Source organism: Macrosteles quadrilineatus, unplaced genomic scaffold, assembly GCF_028750875.1.
Source record: "Macrosteles quadrilineatus isolate MER2022 unplaced genomic scaffold, UCM_ALF_1.0 Scaffold_5__1_contigs__length_97177068, whole genome shotgun sequence".
In the NCBI taxonomy this organism is placed as follows: domain Eukaryota; kingdom Metazoa; phylum Arthropoda; class Insecta; order Hemiptera; family Cicadellidae; genus Macrosteles; species Macrosteles quadrilineatus.
This window is the reverse complement of record NW_026542598.1, coordinates 94,288,103-94,307,179: the sequence shown is the minus strand read 5'-3', so window position 1 is coordinate 94,307,179 and position 19,077 is coordinate 94,288,103. Positions and strand designations below refer to the sequence as shown.

The window sequence follows — 19,077 nt, the reverse complement described above, 5'->3', positions numbered from 1 at the left end:
ATTGCTTTCAGAAAAGAATACCAGGCATAAAGGGGCTCAAAGATAAAGCAACATTTTATTTCACTCAGAAAGAAATGGTCGGCCGGCACGTCAAAATTACTGAAGTTCTTGAACGGGACAGGATTCGGCTGTTCTAGGTCGGTTTCCGTCTGCAGTCACAACTGGTTTGCCTATTAGAATTACAGTACACCAAAACGATGCTACGTCGACTAAAAAGTGGGGTTTAAAAAGAAGAAGACTTCGCAGTCGAAACTATTCATTTTATGTTGTAGGATTATGAAAAGCAATAAAAGAAACAAAATCGTCAAAATCACCTGAGCTGTGCGGAGAACTGTTGGAAGATCCGTATCCATCGTCGAGTCCTGACAGTTGGGGGTTGATGGTTCGTCCCTGAGTCACCACCTCCTCCACCTCCGCTCCCTTGATGACCAGCAACTCCATCCCCTCTCACGGCATCTCTACCGCAGCTCTGTAACATAATACAACACCATCAGCACATCTATACAATGAGTCCTGACAGTTGAGGGTTGATGGTTCGTCCCTGAGTCACCACCTTCTCCACCTCCGCTCCCTTGATGACCAGCAACTCCATCCCCTCTCACGGCATCTCTACCGCAGCTCTGTAACATAATACAACACCATCAGCACATCTATACAATGAGTCCTGACAGTTGGGGGTTGATGGTTCGTCCCTGAGTCACCACCTCCTCCACCTCCGCTCCCTTGATGACCAGCAACTCCATCCCCTCTCACGGCATCTCTACCGCAGCTCTGTAACATAATACAACACCATCAGCACATCTATACAATGAGTCCTGACAGTTGGGGGTTGATGGTTCGTCCCTGAGTCACCACCTCCTCCACCTCCGCTCCCTTGATGACCAGCAACTCCATCCCCTCTCACGGCATCTCTACCGCAGCTCTGTAACATAATACAACACCATCAGCACATCTATACAATGAGTCCTGACAGTTGAGGGTTGATGGTTCGTCCCTGAGTCACCACCTCCTCCACCTCCGCTCCCTTGATGACCAGCAACTCCATCCCCTCTCACGGCATCTCTACCGCAGCTCTGTAACATCATACAACACCATCAGCACATCTATACAATGAGTCCTGACAGCTGAGAGTTGATGGTTCGTCCCTGAGTCACCACCTCCTCCACCTCCGCTCCCTTGATGACCAGCAACTCCATCCCCTCTCACGGCATCTCTACCGCAGCTCTGTAACATAATACAACACCATCAGCTCAACTATACAATGGGTCCTGACAGTTGAGGGTTGATGGTTCGTCCCTGAGTCACCACCTCCTCCACCTCCGCTGCCTTGATGACCAGCAACTCCATCCCCTCTCACGGCATCTCTACCGCAGCTCTGTAACATCATACAACACCATCAGCACATCTATACAATGAGTCCTGACAGCTGAGAGTTGATGGTTCGTCCCTGAGTCACCACCTCCTCCACCTCCGCTCCCTTGATGACCAGCAACTCCATCCCCTCTCACGGCATCTCTACCGCAGCTCTGTAACATAATACAACACCATCAGCTCAACTATACAATGGGTCCTGACAGTTGAGGGTTGATGGTTCGTCCCTGAGTCACCACCTCCTCCACCTCCGCTGCCTTGATGACCAGCAACTCCATCCCCTCTCACGGCATCTCTACCGCAGCTCTGTAACATCATACAACACCATCAGCACATCTATACAATGAGTCCTGACAGTTGGGGGTTGATGGTTCGTCCCTGAGTCACCACCTCCTCCACCTCCGCTCCCTTGATGACCAGCAACTCCATCCCCTCTCACGGCATCTCTACCGCAGCTCTGTAACATAATACAACACCATCAGCACATCTATACAATGGGTCCTGACAGTTGAGGGTTGATGGTTCGTCCCTGAGTCACCACCTCCTCCACCTCCGCACCCTTGATGACCAGCAACTCCATCCCCTCTCACGACATATATTCTATCATCAGACATATCAGAAAACCCTACAGAAATTGGAGAGGGTTTAAAGATAACAAATTTGTATCTTGCTGTCACTCTTTTTTAGATGACGCTGACTTTGGAGACTAAAATAAACAAAAGACAACCCTCTATGTTGACCAGCTGGAGGTAGTTTTTTCTTTAGGAAAACATAGTAAATAACATATTTATCAGCGTCGTAGGCCTACGTGTTATAAAATACTACCTGAAAGTACAAAAGTTCGTCAAATAACACTTGTAATAATATATATACACTATACTGTTTACTCACAAGACAATAAATATACTGTATATAAAAGATGTTAAAGGGTAATCGAATTTGATTGGATAATCCAATCATCATCAGACCCAATAGCAAAATGACAAGAGAACACAAAAACACAAAAAAAGGTTTTCCTCATTTTTTTCATGTAAAATAATATTAATGTATGAAGATTTAAGTTGGGCCTACATGAGTTTTATGCATCTGAGATGTTGCATATAATATTTTACTTCAACGTGGTGTTATGAAAGTGTGTGTGCAGTTTAGTAACATGATAACGGAATAATCTTTTAAGTATAAACCGAGTAATGCCATTGCTCCCTTGGCGCTGCTGAAACCCGCAGGGAAAGTAAAATATCTCTCGATGTACGGTAACGTAAACACCGTTTTAAATTGCAAATTTCAGTATCGTTCGTGTTTATTTTAAATCTGAAACAATCCACCAGATTACTTTTACAAACAAATGAGTAATATTGTGGTTAAGGTTTGGATTAAAATCATTTCTAAAACCATCAATGTATGTGCAGTTTCATTCCTAATCTGGGTTTAGGATTAAATGGTTATTGATGTATGAACAATCCAAAATTTGTAAGTTAAAAACTAAACAATATTCTAGCTATTTGGATAGTCCACTTGCCTCGGAATTAAGCTACGTTGTACATCTGTTCCATATTATACCATCAACAAACTACTTACAAACTTACACTCAAACAGACTGCCTAATTACAGCTACCACAGGTAAGCATACAGCTTCAGTTAATACTAAGGTCAATATTACAAATAAGATCTGGTAAACTGTTAAGTGTTTTTGTTAACAAACAGCCAAAGTGTCATTAATACTTATTAGCCATTATTTTTAGCCATATAATTAGTTTGAGTTTACAACTACGGTACTGATATTATTTATTTTGTTTGGCTCTGTTAACATCAGACACAGAAGGCTATTTTGTGTGTGAAGAAATTACAAGATTAATAACCAAATGATTAAATGACTTTTTCGTTACTTTGGATGCGGACGTTATTTAACTATTCGTTATTTTATTATTATTATTATAGTTATTATTTATCTAACATAATACATTATAATCGTTGTCTTTTGATATGTAACTTTTTACTACTTTTTAGCTGTAATGAAAATATTCTTAAAAAAAATAAAATCCAATACAATTTACACAATTTTAATAGAGATATCTTACTACTAGCATCCATAATCAATGGATGATTTCAATGAATTATAAATTTGATATACAAACATTGATGTGTTTAAGTGTTCAAAGATAAACATTAATATATCAAACCCTGTTCGTATAAGGTGTTGAGATACATTTTTACCTTATGTAGTTACTGACAGTAACTAATCCATAAGTTCTCTATTCACTGTACCACTACACCAACACTACACTACACAAGACGCATCCTAGTTAAGCCAACAATCGGTTCTGCCATAATCAAGCTCTATTAACAGCTGCTCTTTAACTAGCTCAATCAGTTCATCCAGTATTTCACAGCTGTCAAAAGCTCTTGGACGTAGTATATGATCAAGTAGTGGGGGACAACATTTTTACGTTCTCCCCTATACAGTACATAGTGTATTGTTTTCGGAAACATTTTAGAGTTTGGATGTTTTTGTAAACATGTTGTTTTGGTTGAAAGATCTGTTTTGGGCCCTCCTGAACCCCAAAAAGTTTAGAGGGTTTTTGTGGGTATTAAATCCATGGTATTTCCATTTTTTTTCCTTTTCTAAAATTTGGTTTATAATTTTTTCCATTTAAACAAAAAAAATCGGATTAAAAGAATGTTAACGTTTTTAATTGAAACTCAGTAGCCTACATTTTCTTTTCTTTTATTCTATAGCCACCAACCCTGTAAAATTACGATTCAAAAGTTATTGCATTTTCTAATCTTCCCTATCCATCAATTTTCAAAGAAATTAAAAACAGCAATTAATACCATGGATTGATACCAAGAATTAAAATTTCGACAAAATCGAACGACAGGTGTTGGCTGTAGCTCCGCTACCGCACACGATTTTAATGCCAAACTAATGGGGAAAGTATGTGTCAGTTTACTGTTACTGATTACTTTCTTTTATATTTCGTTATGATAATGAAATTACTCACAACCACACTGACAACTAAACCGCACACCATAGTTATACTTTATAATAACCATCGTGTGACATACGTAATCATTTAGATCGGTTTAAGTTCAATCAACAGCACAGTGATGTTGGGAAAAGCAATATTGAGAGTGATTCTGTCCCAATGTCAGTGAGTTTGCGTAAATACACCGATTACGTTGGAACCGATTAACGATGCCCAAAGTGAAACTTACGTTGTGAGCGCGGCTTAACGAGCAGGAATGTATATGGTTTATCCAAGCTGTCAATGGATTGGAAAATATGAACCTGTTTGGATAATTGACAATCACCAATGCTGTGTTGATTTAAGCAAAGGAGTTAAAATACATTAAAGTAGTTTACGTTCTATGTTTTATTAAACTGTAGGTAGGCTAACAATGAGGTAGGTGCAACCCCCTTGAGTGCATAGTTGCTTATGGCACAGAATTTGCGCCTATGTAAGTAGGCTATTTAATTTTTTGAAACTAAAGTGGGGATAAATATTAGTAATATCGTGAATCTGAACAATAAAATCTGTAATGAAATCTGAGGAATGCATATAACAAATTCAACTCACAATATATAAACATATCAATTGAATAACCTTAATTTAGACACACTCACACTGATACCTTAGTTAAAACATGCTATTTTCACCAGCCATGGTTGCTATCATCAGTTAGTTAGGTGAGAACAATAGGAGATAGGGAGGTTACAACCCGTGGTAAGCAAGACGTTTGAATTGACGCACATTAGACATTAGTGTCTGAGGAGAACCCGTCGCAATAACAGCCATAAAACACCGAGCCTAAGGACCGAGACGTCCCTTTCTAAAGACACGGTTAACACTCTTAACTTAATTGAGCTTTTAAGAGATCTTCTCGATGATTATTGGTGCTTTTTGTACATGTAATACAATTTTCTTAGTTAAGGTTTATTCCTGTCATATGAAGTTTTCGAGTAACAGAAAAACCTAACCACACATTTAAACTACCATAAATAGGATTTTGGACTATTGAAATGCTAGAAAATACGAAATTCTATTTAGTGTAGTATGATTGAGAGAGTATCAGAGGTTTTCTTGTTATTTGAAAAACTTAATAACTATTTTAACCAAATTAAACTATTGATTATTGAAGTCTTGCTTCGTTCTGCTTTTTTTATATTAACTTTATATAAAATAAACATTTATTTATTGTCCATAGTATTTTAATTATCGTATGACGTAACAAAATAGTAAATCACTCAGGGTTTAACTTACCCTAAAACAAGCATACACAAAATTGTGTTATCGGATCTGTAAACAAAGAAATAGATCTTCGATGACACAACAGGATAACAAGGCTAATTATATTGTACAAAGTAAATAAATAGTTACATATTTCAAAGGTTATAGACATTTCAGCTACGAATAATTTACTACAGATTTTTGCCAACGCAATGTGGACATTCATCTAATATGTCCCCCTCTCCAGCGTAACTCACAAGACTACTTGAGAATACTTGAGATGAGAACTTCTAAAAGTAGTTTATAAGATGAAACTAATCACTCAATTTAGACTAGAAAGTAGAATCTTGGCATACAAAATATACTTATAATATTATAGCCAAAACCAAAACTTCTTCACTTCACAAAATTTTACCCATTAATTTATTGCCTAACAGAAAAGTCATCACATTAACCTGCATGGCTTTTCCCCAGAGAGATGTCATTTCAAGAACTCTGTATTATATTTAGTGGATTTATAATTTTCTGTAAGTGCATCTAGGCATATTGTATTCATGGCTTAATCTCTAGGTGGGACGATTTTGAACTACAGTAAATTTAACTGAAAACTTTAAACTATTAACAATATTAAATAACATTTAAAATGTTTGTAAATATAAGTTTTCCGTCGAGCGTTACTAGAATAAATATAGAATAATTATAAATATACTTGTGTTCCAACTTAGTTTATATATCTTTTACTAAATCTTACTTTCCCTGCCATACTCCCATATCAAAACAATAATTATGTGTGTATTACATAGTAAGAAACAAAAAATAACATTGCTATATAAAATGTATTTATATGTTTAAAAATAAGTTAATCTATATCCTAACTTACACTACATGCCACATTTAGGCATGAGCTGGTCTAGTGGTAGAGCACGGACCTTCGGGCCCCTAGGTCGCGGGTTCAAATCCCGCCAACCACCAATGGACTTTTATCTAACTGGTACCTCGGTCCTCTAGCCCTAGAAATGTAAATTGGACTACAGTCTAGCTCCCTAGGAGGTGAAGGTGGTACGGAAAACATATAAAAATAGTATATAAATCGAAAGGAAAAGGCTGAAACTCAAACACAAAGTGGATATATTTGACTTTCGACACAAGTATACAAGATGCGAAGGGAAGTTTAAGTATTATTTGAATCGCTTATCGGCCGCTTTGGCGGGAAACATTTCTGCTTTCTGGCGCGAAAGCGTCAAAGATCGATGATATTGCGTTTTATTGTAACACACTGGATTCCCTCAGTGATATTTATTTCGTAAAACTTCAAAAGAACTTATTTCGTCAACCGATTGCTCAACAATTGCCAGTAAGCTGTTTTTCGTCATTGTTCTTGTCAAAATCAAATAAAACTATAAATATCGTATTCCGTAGCTTTTTTAAGGACTTATTGTATTTTTAATTAGGAACTATTTGCACTATGACGATGTCTTGAACTTTTTTAATTATTCATCTTCAACTTCTGGTGATGATGTGTCTGATGTTCGGGTTTATATTCAAATTAATTATTAATAATTTTCCTTTTTTGTTAAGACAAACATACTAAATCAAAATAATGATGTATGGTGAGACCGGCCTGAACGAGTCTTCTTTAATGCTTAACGGGTTCGCAAATGACTTTAATTAAGTGATATTATGCTGATACGGAGCATATCTAATGCAGTACAGTAATTGAAAAGAAATAGACCTTTTAACACATTCACTGCTAATGATATGTAATACTTTTATAAATGGCTAAAAAACATAAACATTAACATGATCATGTTAATTGAGTGACAATATATCTTTAATTAAATAAATTTTATAATATAAATTGTGGATTAAAATATATTATGTAATTATATACATCATGTATTATATATCTGCTAATATACTTATGACGCACAAGTGCGTCATTAGCAGTGAACGTGTTAATCGAGGACTACTTTATATGAATCAGGGAGATATAGGAAAATGTAATTTTACTGCTCTAAGTGAATCATCTTTGCACTTTTTAAATTTATTGAGCTGAGGCTGAGAACTTAAACACATTTATTTACAACAAATACATTTGCAAATCCGCGCTACTGCTGTAGGAACGATCACAAGAACTCTTCAACCGACTTACGCCGAGTGTGAGTTGCTAACTTGGAGAGGAATTGTTTATAAACTCAAACTAATTATAAACCGGTTTAATGTGTCAATACTAGTAATGTGAAATGTATTAAGGAAAACCTGCAAGCTTCTATGTTGCCGTTCGAAGTGTTGCCAGATTATATTTATTGGTAGCTAACTTTGTGGAGGAAATATTTTGATAATTGAAAGACAGCATAGATGGATTGTGATTTAAAATATCCAGCTAATTTTAACTTCGTGTCAATACCATTTTCTCATAAAGATCCAGTTTGGTATTTTCCCCTTAAGTAACACAAGAATGTGTGTATTGTGTATTATAGTTCATTAAATTATAAGGAAATTAAGAAATACAATGCAAATTAAATGTAATTTTATTGTAAAATTATGTTTTTTAAGAACCCAAATTTCCGAAATTCATACAGTAGACTAACATAACGGTTTGCACATAGTTTGATGATAGAGAAAAATGTTCATCCAATAAGCATATTAATTGAAGCCTACATTTCTATAGACAGTTCAGAATCAAGAAACAATGGTTTTTTTTTCAATTAGATATTTTAGACTACAGTTCACTATCCCAAATATACATCACAATACATTACAGTAAGTTTATCATTATCTTACTTAAGGAACAAACTAAAATGTTAACAAATAACTCAAGAGGTCTTTAATAGTTCAATTAATTTAGAAGTTCAATTCAACCCGTCACTTTGGAATGGGACGATTTAACCCATAAGCTGTGTGTTTTATTTGTCAAATATTGAGTGTTCTCAACCTCTATAACGATTTCGGCCAATAGAAACTTGACTTACGCTTGATTTAACTTCAACCACACATTAAATTCTGATGATGCGGTTTGTCTCTTACCCAACTTCGCGTAATTTACCTAATGTTATCTAGTTACAACTGATATTACCGTTCATTATTTTATCGTGTGTGGTCAAATATACCATGGGCAAATACTATACATGATGGCATACTAAATATATTTTTTTCAAATTCATACTAGCCTTCCCTTACCTTGCCTTGTATCTAAAAAGTTAATCAATAATGTATTTCGATATCAGAATCATATTATTTTTTTAATTGATTTAAATGGAATTGCTCAAATATTTGTTCACAATAAAACAGATGATGAGTTTTTTTTTTATTATTAAATATTAGAAAGGTTGAAATCTTAACATATACAATATCGAACGGATCTAGCAAGTTTTCAGATATTGTTGAAGTTAAAATTATATTTTCTAAAAGTTGACGCAGTGTGAGCCAAGTATAAAATTGCAATAATCTTGCACAGCTTTGATACTAAGAAAAACACATTATATGGATGAAACTATTTTACTTGCGTCGGTTTTTTTCCACTTTCAGACTTAGTGTTGAAAAACTAAAACACAACAATACGTTTGGTTCTACCATAAAAAAATTCAACCCTAATTTTTTCGTAACTTAATTTAAAAAAACAATACATGAATACAGGTAGTAATTAGGTTGGTATGACACATTAGTTGGTAGGTGATTATACACAAGTTTCGGTACCGGAAGTTGAAGACTAACAGAAACCTTCCGCCTTTCCTTTAACTTGGAGTTAACATCACATTTCAAAAGTAATACGTAACAGATATCCACGTATTATAAACAAAGTTTACCTTTTTAACTTGCATATAAAATGTGCTTAGATTCTTTGTTAATAAAAAAGATGAATCATTGAGATTTTATCCATCGGAAACCCGTTTATTACAGTTAAGTCAACCGGAAGCTTAAAGCGTCTTTCTAATCAACCCCTATCATTCGGTCCCTCAAATAAAAGCTCAAACGAACTGTTTGTTTAATTGATTGCTGGGATTAGGACTGGCGACTTGGAGAGATAAATATTGTGACGTCATCTTCTCATCGGAGAGTCTTTTAATTATTTTTTCTTCATTAAGAACACGACAATATTAAATTTAAATATGAATGCAGAGAAATGTAAAATTACTTGAATTGACCTATTGTACATTTTTGTTCCAAATTGAGACCATCTTAAGCACATTCACTTGAGTCTTACGTTGTTTGTTGATTCAACGCAAATAATCATTAGGTAGGTGAGAAAAGATGTTAATGTTTATTAATTATTTAAGAAGGCTGTAATTTGAAAGTGTTTTTACTAAAGTACTAAAACAATTTTTAAGAAAATAGTTTAGTTGTAAATTTATAAATAAAATATTAATGATGAATATTTGCTTAAAATATGTTTAAAATGTTTAATTACATTCTGGTACTGTATCACAGTTTTAAAGTCATCCATTATTTTTAAGCATTTTTTATAAACTTCCTCTATAACTTATGAACACAGGCATATAGGATAGTATTTAACAATTTGATTACTTTCATGAAAATAAAAGAAAATGTTTAACACGGTTGTATGTTAATCTCTTTTTAAAATTTTAAATTCCAGGCAATAACTATCATTTTATGTAAACTGAGACAATTGGAGTGAAACATGTAAAAACGTCTACAAAAGTATGTAAAAATTTACTAATTACGTCCTGTTCAATAAGTAGTTGTTCAATAATCTTCGATGTTAAATTAATTACAAAGATTCAGGCAAATCCAGACAAGTCACTTAAACTGTGTTGTTTATGTAAATGTGTTGTACAATGATATACTTTTTATAAATGAACGTAATTATAATATGGTACTCACAAAAGTTCACATCCCTTTTGGAGAGGTAGATGTAGAAATAAAGTAATATTTAATAGTGCGGTTGAAAAGTATTGGAATTATAGATTTCTTATGTTCCAAAACGTATACAAGTTACCACTGAATTGTCCTTTTAGCCGGCCGAAGTATTTCTATAACATTTTAGCGAATTTCCCCTATAGGGAATAAGCATTACCGTAGTAGTCATGGTAAGACCTGGATCCGGGACCGATTAACTTTTTCATTTTGAAGTCCCTAGAGACCAAAAACACCACCCGTTCAAATACATATATTTATATATGTGTCCGTTAGCACGATAACTCGAGCAAAAATTATTGGTACAACCGTGTAAATCTACGTTTATTCGAACGAGTTTGCGATCCAACATGATCGGGCTATGGGAACCGGGGTTTTATGGGGCAAAAATTTTCCAAACTATTTTGTAGAGCTTAACAAATAATTTAGTATATTGAAGAGTTATTATGCGCCTAATGGTTACGAAGAAAATTCAAAAAAACTCTAAATTTAAAATTTCTATGTTATTCTAATGGAGAAAAAGTAAACTGTTGTAGTTTACTTGTTTATGATCATATTTTGATCAAATTTGGAAAGTGCATTCATTTCATACTAAACTATTAACATTATACACAAAAAACATTTTTCCCTCCCTGTTGCAGCAAACCTAAGTACTCGTTAAACTAATGTTATTTAAATAGGGAATAAATGTGATATTTTTAAAGATACATTTTAGTGTAAATCCAATCAGGCAAATGGAAATTCGCTTAGTTTGCAGGTTTGCTGCGGCGGGGGTTTTTCCTAAACTGCTGTTAACGAAAATAGTATATGAATAAGCTATTGCCTCACAAAACGTAATAAAAGGGATTTTAAAATTTATAATTTCTGATCTAATACATAAATATTCCAGGTTAATCAATTAAATTATCATTGGGATATTAATAAATGATTCTGGTTTTGAACCGGTTGATCTTAGTAACAAGTGTAATTTAATTTATATAACACTCATTCCTCTGCCATTATAACTTTTAATTTGACACTTTGGCGTAGGCATCGATTTGGTGTAGGTAGGCATCGAATGATAATCTAAATAAATTATAGACGTTTCCTAAATGGCTATGGGTTTTCCCCTTACAACACTTCACTTTTCATTGTAATTTATTCTTACGGCACTTAATTACGAATCTCACCACGATTTTTAAAAGCGCCTCTATTAGTTTAACACAAGTTGATACAATTACACCGAAAAAACTAAAGATACTCTTCATTTATATACTATAATTATGAACCATCACTTAAATAAATTTACAGTGTTTGAGGACGTTATTTACCATACCCATACATAAAGAAATTATATTTCAAACCATGTTCACAACTTCACTGGTTTCAACTGTTATTCGGGACTTTTATGCACACCTAAAGAAATTAAGAAATGTGATCTTATAAATATGTTCATGTTTCACCGAATCCAGCAACAGTTGCCATGTGTTTGCTGTTATCAGTGATATGTGATTACCTGAGCAGGAGGGTGCGGCGCTGGACTGTGTGGAGCGGACGACGCCGCATCACTGAAGTTCGGCGATACCCGCGCCGCGGCGACCAAGCGCGCACCTCGGCGCATACTCACACTCACACACACACACGCACACACACGTGAACACGGGGCTCAAACGATATTTTGGTGGATTTTTGTCTTTGTTAGGGGTTACTCGTTTAAAGTGAGGTTAGGTTAGCTTATGATTGTTACAAATAAGGCCACATCCACATAATTTTCCTTTCTGGGCATATTTAAAAAGGCGGAACGATTACCGGTACACCAATTGACAACAAAATTGTCTATTCCACAAACGTTCTGGCTGGAGTGCGGCTGTTGGGTTTGGTTATTTTATTAAAGTGACAAATATGGCAACGTTTAGCAAACTTGTGTCATTTTCAAACCCCTTTCAAAAAGCACGATTGGAAATTGACGATCAATTTGTTAATTACTACAAATACACAAGAGCAGAACTTAAGTTTTTGTAAATATTACTTTGTTTGTCAAAATTATAAACAAACCTAACTTAACTTAATCTACTGCAACTTAACTCATTTCATGTTAACCTAAAATTTAATCTAACATAACGTAACCTAATCAAACGTCATTACCGCAAAAGAATTTGCGCTCCTATTCTTGAAAACAACCGATATTTTTTTATTACACTACAGCCAAATTTCTTTGAACTTGAAGACACTCCAGCAGTTTTTGTACTTATGATTACACCAACAGGTCATATAAACATCATGGTTGACGCTGGTCGTCGGTCGCGCTGTACTCAGCTGATCCTGATCATTGGGTAGGAATCACACGATTTTATTTTTGTTAATAAGTTATCCTGGCTGAAGAATCAGCTGATCTTAGTCAATAACATAGCTACATTGGTCATCTCACAACATTCCCCACTCGACCTTCACTCTAATTTGGGTTGAACCAAGCTGGTGTCCCCATCTCAACGATTGATAAATAATAAGGTAAAGTATAGTATAAATTCCTCAGTAACGATCACAAGACAGTTCCATCAAATGCATTGATTTATTTAATTTTAGATTCTTAAATTTTGTGTACTCATTTTTCGCTGTTGTCATATTTATACTTGGTTTTTTTTACAAGCTTCGGAGAAAAATACACAAATTTTTTAGCAAGGATTTCAGTCAATGGATGGATCAATAACAATATGATTAGGCACGTCATGGATTTTTAATTAGAACTTTTAAACTATCACAATCGAAATACTGTAGACCTACTATTGTTTGTAACTTGTTAGTATTAACTAAGCTTACCAGGTAAAACATCAAGACTATGTTATTTTTATCGCAAATGTTTATAAAGAATATTTAAAAAGACTAATTTTTTTAGTTTTAATTATTAACATTTACGCTTTTATATAAAAAATAACGCAGCCGTCCTTTCATACCGAAGCAAAGATTTTACTTAATGTCCTATTATGATGGTTTTTACTTTGAAAATTAAGGTTAAAATTATTAAAATCTATAAATTGATTAACGATGGTGGTAAGAAGTATAACACTAAGACATAACATAGGCTACTAAGTATCAAAAATATAATAATATGAAAATTAGCGCAAACGTATACTCTACCATAATTTATGAATTTGACATTTTGATCTAGCAATTTTTGAAGTGAGGCATATTTTACCGAACTAATCGCTCCTGAAAGGCAATTAAGGTGGTATTCGGGACACTTGGAAATTTCACGAGTATGCGGGGACATTGAGCTGTTCTAATGGTAAAACTTTAATTTATCACATTCTTACTCATGATTGAGACCAGACTCCTAGTCTGACTGACGATTAAGTGCAGATTCATTGGTGTCGATATCACAATTTATACCTAATGGAACGTTTGCTTGGAATTTTTTATCCTTAATTGTAATGACACGTTTTTTAATATGAGATAAAAACAAACAGTGGCGAAAAGTAGTTACGAAGTAGATTTTACGGTCAAAATATGTTTAAATAAAAAAACTTAACTTGACGTTATAGTGTACTACGTATTTGTAATATGTGATACATTGAGATAGAGAAACAAACTTTTAAAATAATCGTCACGCATATAATGTATAACACAATTAAGTAAAAACCTCTTAAAACAAATTTGGTAACAAAGTTCAAATGAAGATCTTTAAATATGGTAAGGTGAGGATTGTTTTGTCTAAGGCTATTTGAGGAAACTCTTTGGTGGAGTGTTCAATTGCTTTATGATCTATTAAAAAATCCTGTATATTTTTTATATTGAAGGAAATTTAGAAACATTGAGGCTATAACTTTTTAAGCTATTTACTTTTATTTTTAATATTATGTGGTCATGGCCACTGACACCACAGTCATAGATAAGCATCAAGCTATTTATTTTAATAATATGAAATACATTTGTTTTAAAGATTTATTGCGGAAATCTACAATGGTAAAATACAATTCATAACGTACGTTTTTAGATGAAAGAACTTAACTAACACATAACGACAAACTAAGTTGGAATAGCTAATAGAGAATAGCAGTCAAGTCATGGTACAAAAATGCAAAATATAACACGAATCACAAAACACACATTAATCTACATGCCGGAAAAGAAAAATGAAGATATAGAGTAAATAGCTCACAACAATGGGACATGTCACGATAAGTAGTGGAAGGTCAAGAATATGTTTTGGTCATTGCTGATTACAGTGTTTAACACTTGAATTTGAAAAACAGCTATGTAACAAAAAATACCCCCGCCGCAGCAAACCTGCCGACTAAGCGAATTTCCATTTGTCTGAATTGATTTTCAGTTAAATATATTTTAATAACATTAGGTTTAACGAGTACCTAGGTTTGCTGCTACAAGGAAAGTAATAAAGTGTGTTTTTGAGTAAAATATTGATAGCTTAGTACAAAATAAATAAATTTGCCAAGTTTGATCAAAATATATACATAAACAAGCAAACTACAACATTTGACAATATTCTCCATAAGAATAACATGGGAATTTTAAATTTACAATTTTTTTAATTTTCTCCGTTACTAATAATCGAACAAAAATACTTTTATATACTAAACTATTTGTTTTTTTAAGCTCTTTAAAAAGGTCTAAAGATAAATCGGGAAATTTTGTGTTTCGAGGGTCAAAAGTGAGAAAAACCAATTTTTACCCCATAAAACCCCCCGTTAAGCCCTGTTCCCATGGTCCGATCGTGCTGGTTCGCGAACTCATTCAAGTTTATCCCGCTTTATACCTTTAAACCAAATTTCATCAAAATCGGACAAAAATTACTCAAGTTATCGCGTTCACGGACGTATATATATATATATAAGTCTATATATATATATATATATACATATATAAAAATTTGAACAAATGGTGTTTTTGTCCTCTGGGGACATCAAAATGAAAAAGTAAATCGGTCCCGGGTCTAGGTCTTACCATGCCACCTACGGTAATAGCTACTTCCCTATAGGGAAATTCGCTAAAACATAACACGGTATTACAAGCACTAGAATGTTTCAAGTTAGGAGGAAGTTCATCATGAAGCAACAAGTACAGACGAAGATATCAAGTCAAGACGGACAGATGTAGATCCGATCGAAGTCTCGGAGGCATTTAATTAAAAATACCTTCCGCCGATATCGACTAAGAGCGCCAAATTAAATTCCTGCTAAACCTAGGAGCTTGAATTCTTAGCCTTACTCGCTTTGCCAGTGGAGTCGATGACATATTTAATGTTCTCTTTGGCATTGTAGTGAACGTGGTGCCAGGGCCTTGGTCAATATTGGTTTGGTTATTTCTTCCAGATCTGTTCTGCGTTATATCAATGTGCTTTTATAAGAAGTCCCCTAAAGATTAACTTGCTGTGGGATCTAAAATGGGTTGATGCACAAGTATCAGCCATTAGCATAACTTGAGGTCAAGGGAGTGCAGTTTCCCCACTAAGTAACATTGAAAAGCTTTATGAAAACTAATCACAGTTATAAATTTTAAAAATCTATTTTTGCCACTTGCTTCCCTTGATAAAAATACTGATATTAGATAAAGATACTCTTAACGTAACAAATAAATATATTTAAATGAGCATTTGTTCATAGAAAGGTGCAACTAAAATTTATTTTACTTTACACTGGTATTCAGTGCTTAACATTTTCGTTAATGTCCAACAACATAAAATAAGATATTATTATTAATAATCAGTATTTTGAAGTTATGGATAGACTGTTAATATCAACGACATAAAATGCATTAGGCCTACATTTAAACTGAGATTAGTTTTTGGTTAGGTAGAATAAAGTATGGAATCTTACCCTATTCTGGTTAACTTATATGAGTTTTGAAAGATTTTACGCAGGCCCCTATTTTAAGGCGATCAATTAATGATACATTCTGCCTTGGTTGTACATCAAAAGGCTAGACATATCTTTGTTGGTTTTAAATTAAGTTATGGCATTAAAATATAAAATAGTCTAAAAGAAAAAATTATTAATACACACCCGTTCCAAATAGCAAAGTACAAAAAAGAGTTCTAGTTATGAGAACGATTTTGTGCTTTCCAACTTTAGATGGTTAGTAAAGATGGTTGTTTTACCTACGTCAATAATTTGGCTTTCCATAAATCTTTTGCTGTTTTCTCGTTTGTAAGCTTTCGATAACGGAATTGTCATGCCAAGTCTTAGGTAAGAAATCTTTGATAGTTTTAATTGTGAAACAAAATAGGCAGTGCAACGAACTCTATAGATCTTCCGATCTTCCCGTCGGAAATTATTCCCGTTTATTTTAGGAATGAAATAGACCTTATCCTATGTAAGTAGCGATACTTAAGTTAGCGTGTTTCCTCTGCCCTCCATTGATCTACAACAGTATCAGATCACACGCAATCTCCCAGCAATACACTTAGTGGTAGGCCAAACCTCATCATCTAGCAAAGGGGGAGGAACAAAGTGTCTTCCATGTTGAGTTAGATTGTACATACATGTGATTTCGTTGATTTATCACAACTATTTGATACTTTAGTCATTCTGAGTGTGATGTTAATAGAAGACTACGAGTAAAATAGTAGTTAGACACGATTTGAGTTTTACCAAATTGAAACACATAACTGCGATTTTAAATCGATTACTATCATCATCAGTATCAATGGAGATTATGTCGCCACTTATGTACGTATTTTAACCCAAATATGAATGAAGTATATAGTAGATTGTTCTGCAAAATATGCCAATAACACATTTTCTGACAATTCTGTAACTCTCTTACTTACGCACCAAGAGGAAAACAGTTCGTATGCTCATTCAAACTTCTTTCTTTTTCAGGTAACAGGTTTAGTGAAAGATGTTTTGCAGTTTCTGCCATTTCTTCTGGTCTACACATATAGTCACAATCACTTTTACTGAGCTCATTACTTTTAAACATGTTAGGCCCACTTATTAATCTTTCAAATACTACACTTTAGGTTATGTTCAAACCAAGCGTTGAACGAAAATATAATATAAACACGAAATGACAGGCTAAATCGTAGTATCAATTGCCAATCAGCTGATCATAGTAGTTGTATCTTTAAGTGTTGCCAGCCTATTTACAAGCGTATACGGATTACATGGATAATAAAAGCACGCTGTTTTGTGTTGTTTGGGTTGAATCCTAGGTGGTTCGCGCCAAAGTATAACCGTGTGACCAAGTAAGTAAATGCATTCTGTACTATAATTTGTACAAGGAAGCCCACTTTGTCGGGTGACTGTAGGGAAAAGATTTTGACGTTTCACATGATAGAACTGGCAATATTCTGATTGCGAGCACTATATAAGTTTACACATTTTAGTGGGAAGAGTTCTTCAATACCGAGAAAGTTTTTCCTCATAAGAAAAATACATTTATTCTTTGATTTCTCAGATAGAAACTACCACTAAAGATAACCTCTGAAACAATGGTAGCGAAATTATGACATCGTCAATTATTGCTGTTCGTGATTGGTGATTTTAAGGCTCCAATACTTTTATTTAGTTTACAGGAAAAGTCCGTCAAAACAATATTTTACTTGATATATATATTATGTGCAAGTTTTACTTATCGAGATAAGCTTCATGTTTCAGTTCTCAGCCGGCCAATCAACACCGGATATTAAGTGTCCAAACGTGTTACGACATGATCGATTAAATCCAACTAACTTTACTTCTTCCAGATTACTAAATGTTTCTAACTTTGTAAAACACCTGTTTACTATGTACATTTTCTACTTATTTATCAAGGTAGATTGTAGCCTATGCATTCTTAAATACGTATGTACCTGGAAAACTACAAATAAATCAAACTGTTAGAAACACAGGCGTTGATACGTTTGCTTAATTTATTTATTTAGACTGTTAAGTTACAAAAGTTTTCAAAGTCAGCTAATTTGACATTTTTAAGACTATAAAATAGAAAATAAGTAAGACGCTTAAATACAACAATTGATTGAAACTAAATCGATTTCGTCTCGAAAACCAGGTATTTTTTTGTATAGCAAATCGAAATCTTTATAACGCTGGACAGCTGGTGCCTGAAAGGTGCAATGAGTGTAAAACCAACCGAAGCGAAGAACCGGGGAATAGAAAACTCATTGTCACCGCAAAATAAACTACATTATTCATAATACAATCTACCTTTTTATTTGACTGTTTTCAATTCAATTAAATTTCATCAAAGGTACAACAAAGAATATTTAATATATTTTATAGCATGGAAACTATATGAACATGCGATAATTTTAAGAAGATAATTATAAAAATGTAGTTGGAGAAAAATGCAAATGAAGTACTGTAGTGAAATCAATTTAGATACGCCAAATATATTATAATATTTACCAAAATTGGTTAATTGGTACGTATTCTCGCATAATAGGGTTTGATACAATTATCTTGTATTTTATATCATTGTTTTTACATTTTATAACTGGACATCGATAATTTATTGCTATCTAACATAAAAATAGTAAAAAATTTTCGCCGGATACAAGTCAATATTTTTTTAAGAAATTACTGATGTCCTAATATTAAACTTTTAACCTTCAGTTACTTACGAAAATGGTTATAAAAACGAATTACAAAGTGACGAGGTAATAATA

General features: G+C 33.8%; 1 protein-coding gene across 1 annotated transcript; it reads right to left on the bottom strand.

Annotated features, from left to right (window-relative positions):
• Positions 1–458: 458 nt before the first annotated feature.
• LOC128995802 (nuclear protein AMMECR1-like) lies at positions 459–1,045 on the bottom strand. The gene is made up of 4 exons (XM_054420821.1): positions 959–1,045; positions 821–922; positions 670–771; positions 459–620 (listed from the first exon to the last, which is right to left on the bottom strand). The coding sequence occupies exons 1-4, from the start codon at positions 1,043–1,045 to the stop codon at positions 459–461; spliced, it is 453 nt and encodes a 150-aa protein (XP_054276796.1).
• Between the last annotated feature and the right edge of the window lie 18,032 nt (positions 1,046–19,077).

Bases quoted from the DNA above. Each gene is read 5' to 3' on its own strand.
- LOC128995802 (XM_054420821.1), bottom strand. From the start codon at position 1,045: ATGGAGTTGCTGGTCATCAAGGGAGCGGAGGTGGAGGAGGTGGTGACT. The intron at 923-958 runs GTATAGATGTGC...ATTATGTTACAG, and splicing joins CTCAACTGTCAGGACTCATT to AGCTGCGGTAGAGATGCCGT. The intron at 772-820 runs GTCAGGACTCAT...ATTATGTTACAG, and splicing joins CGAACCATCAACCCCCAACT to AGCTGCGGTAGAGATGCCGT.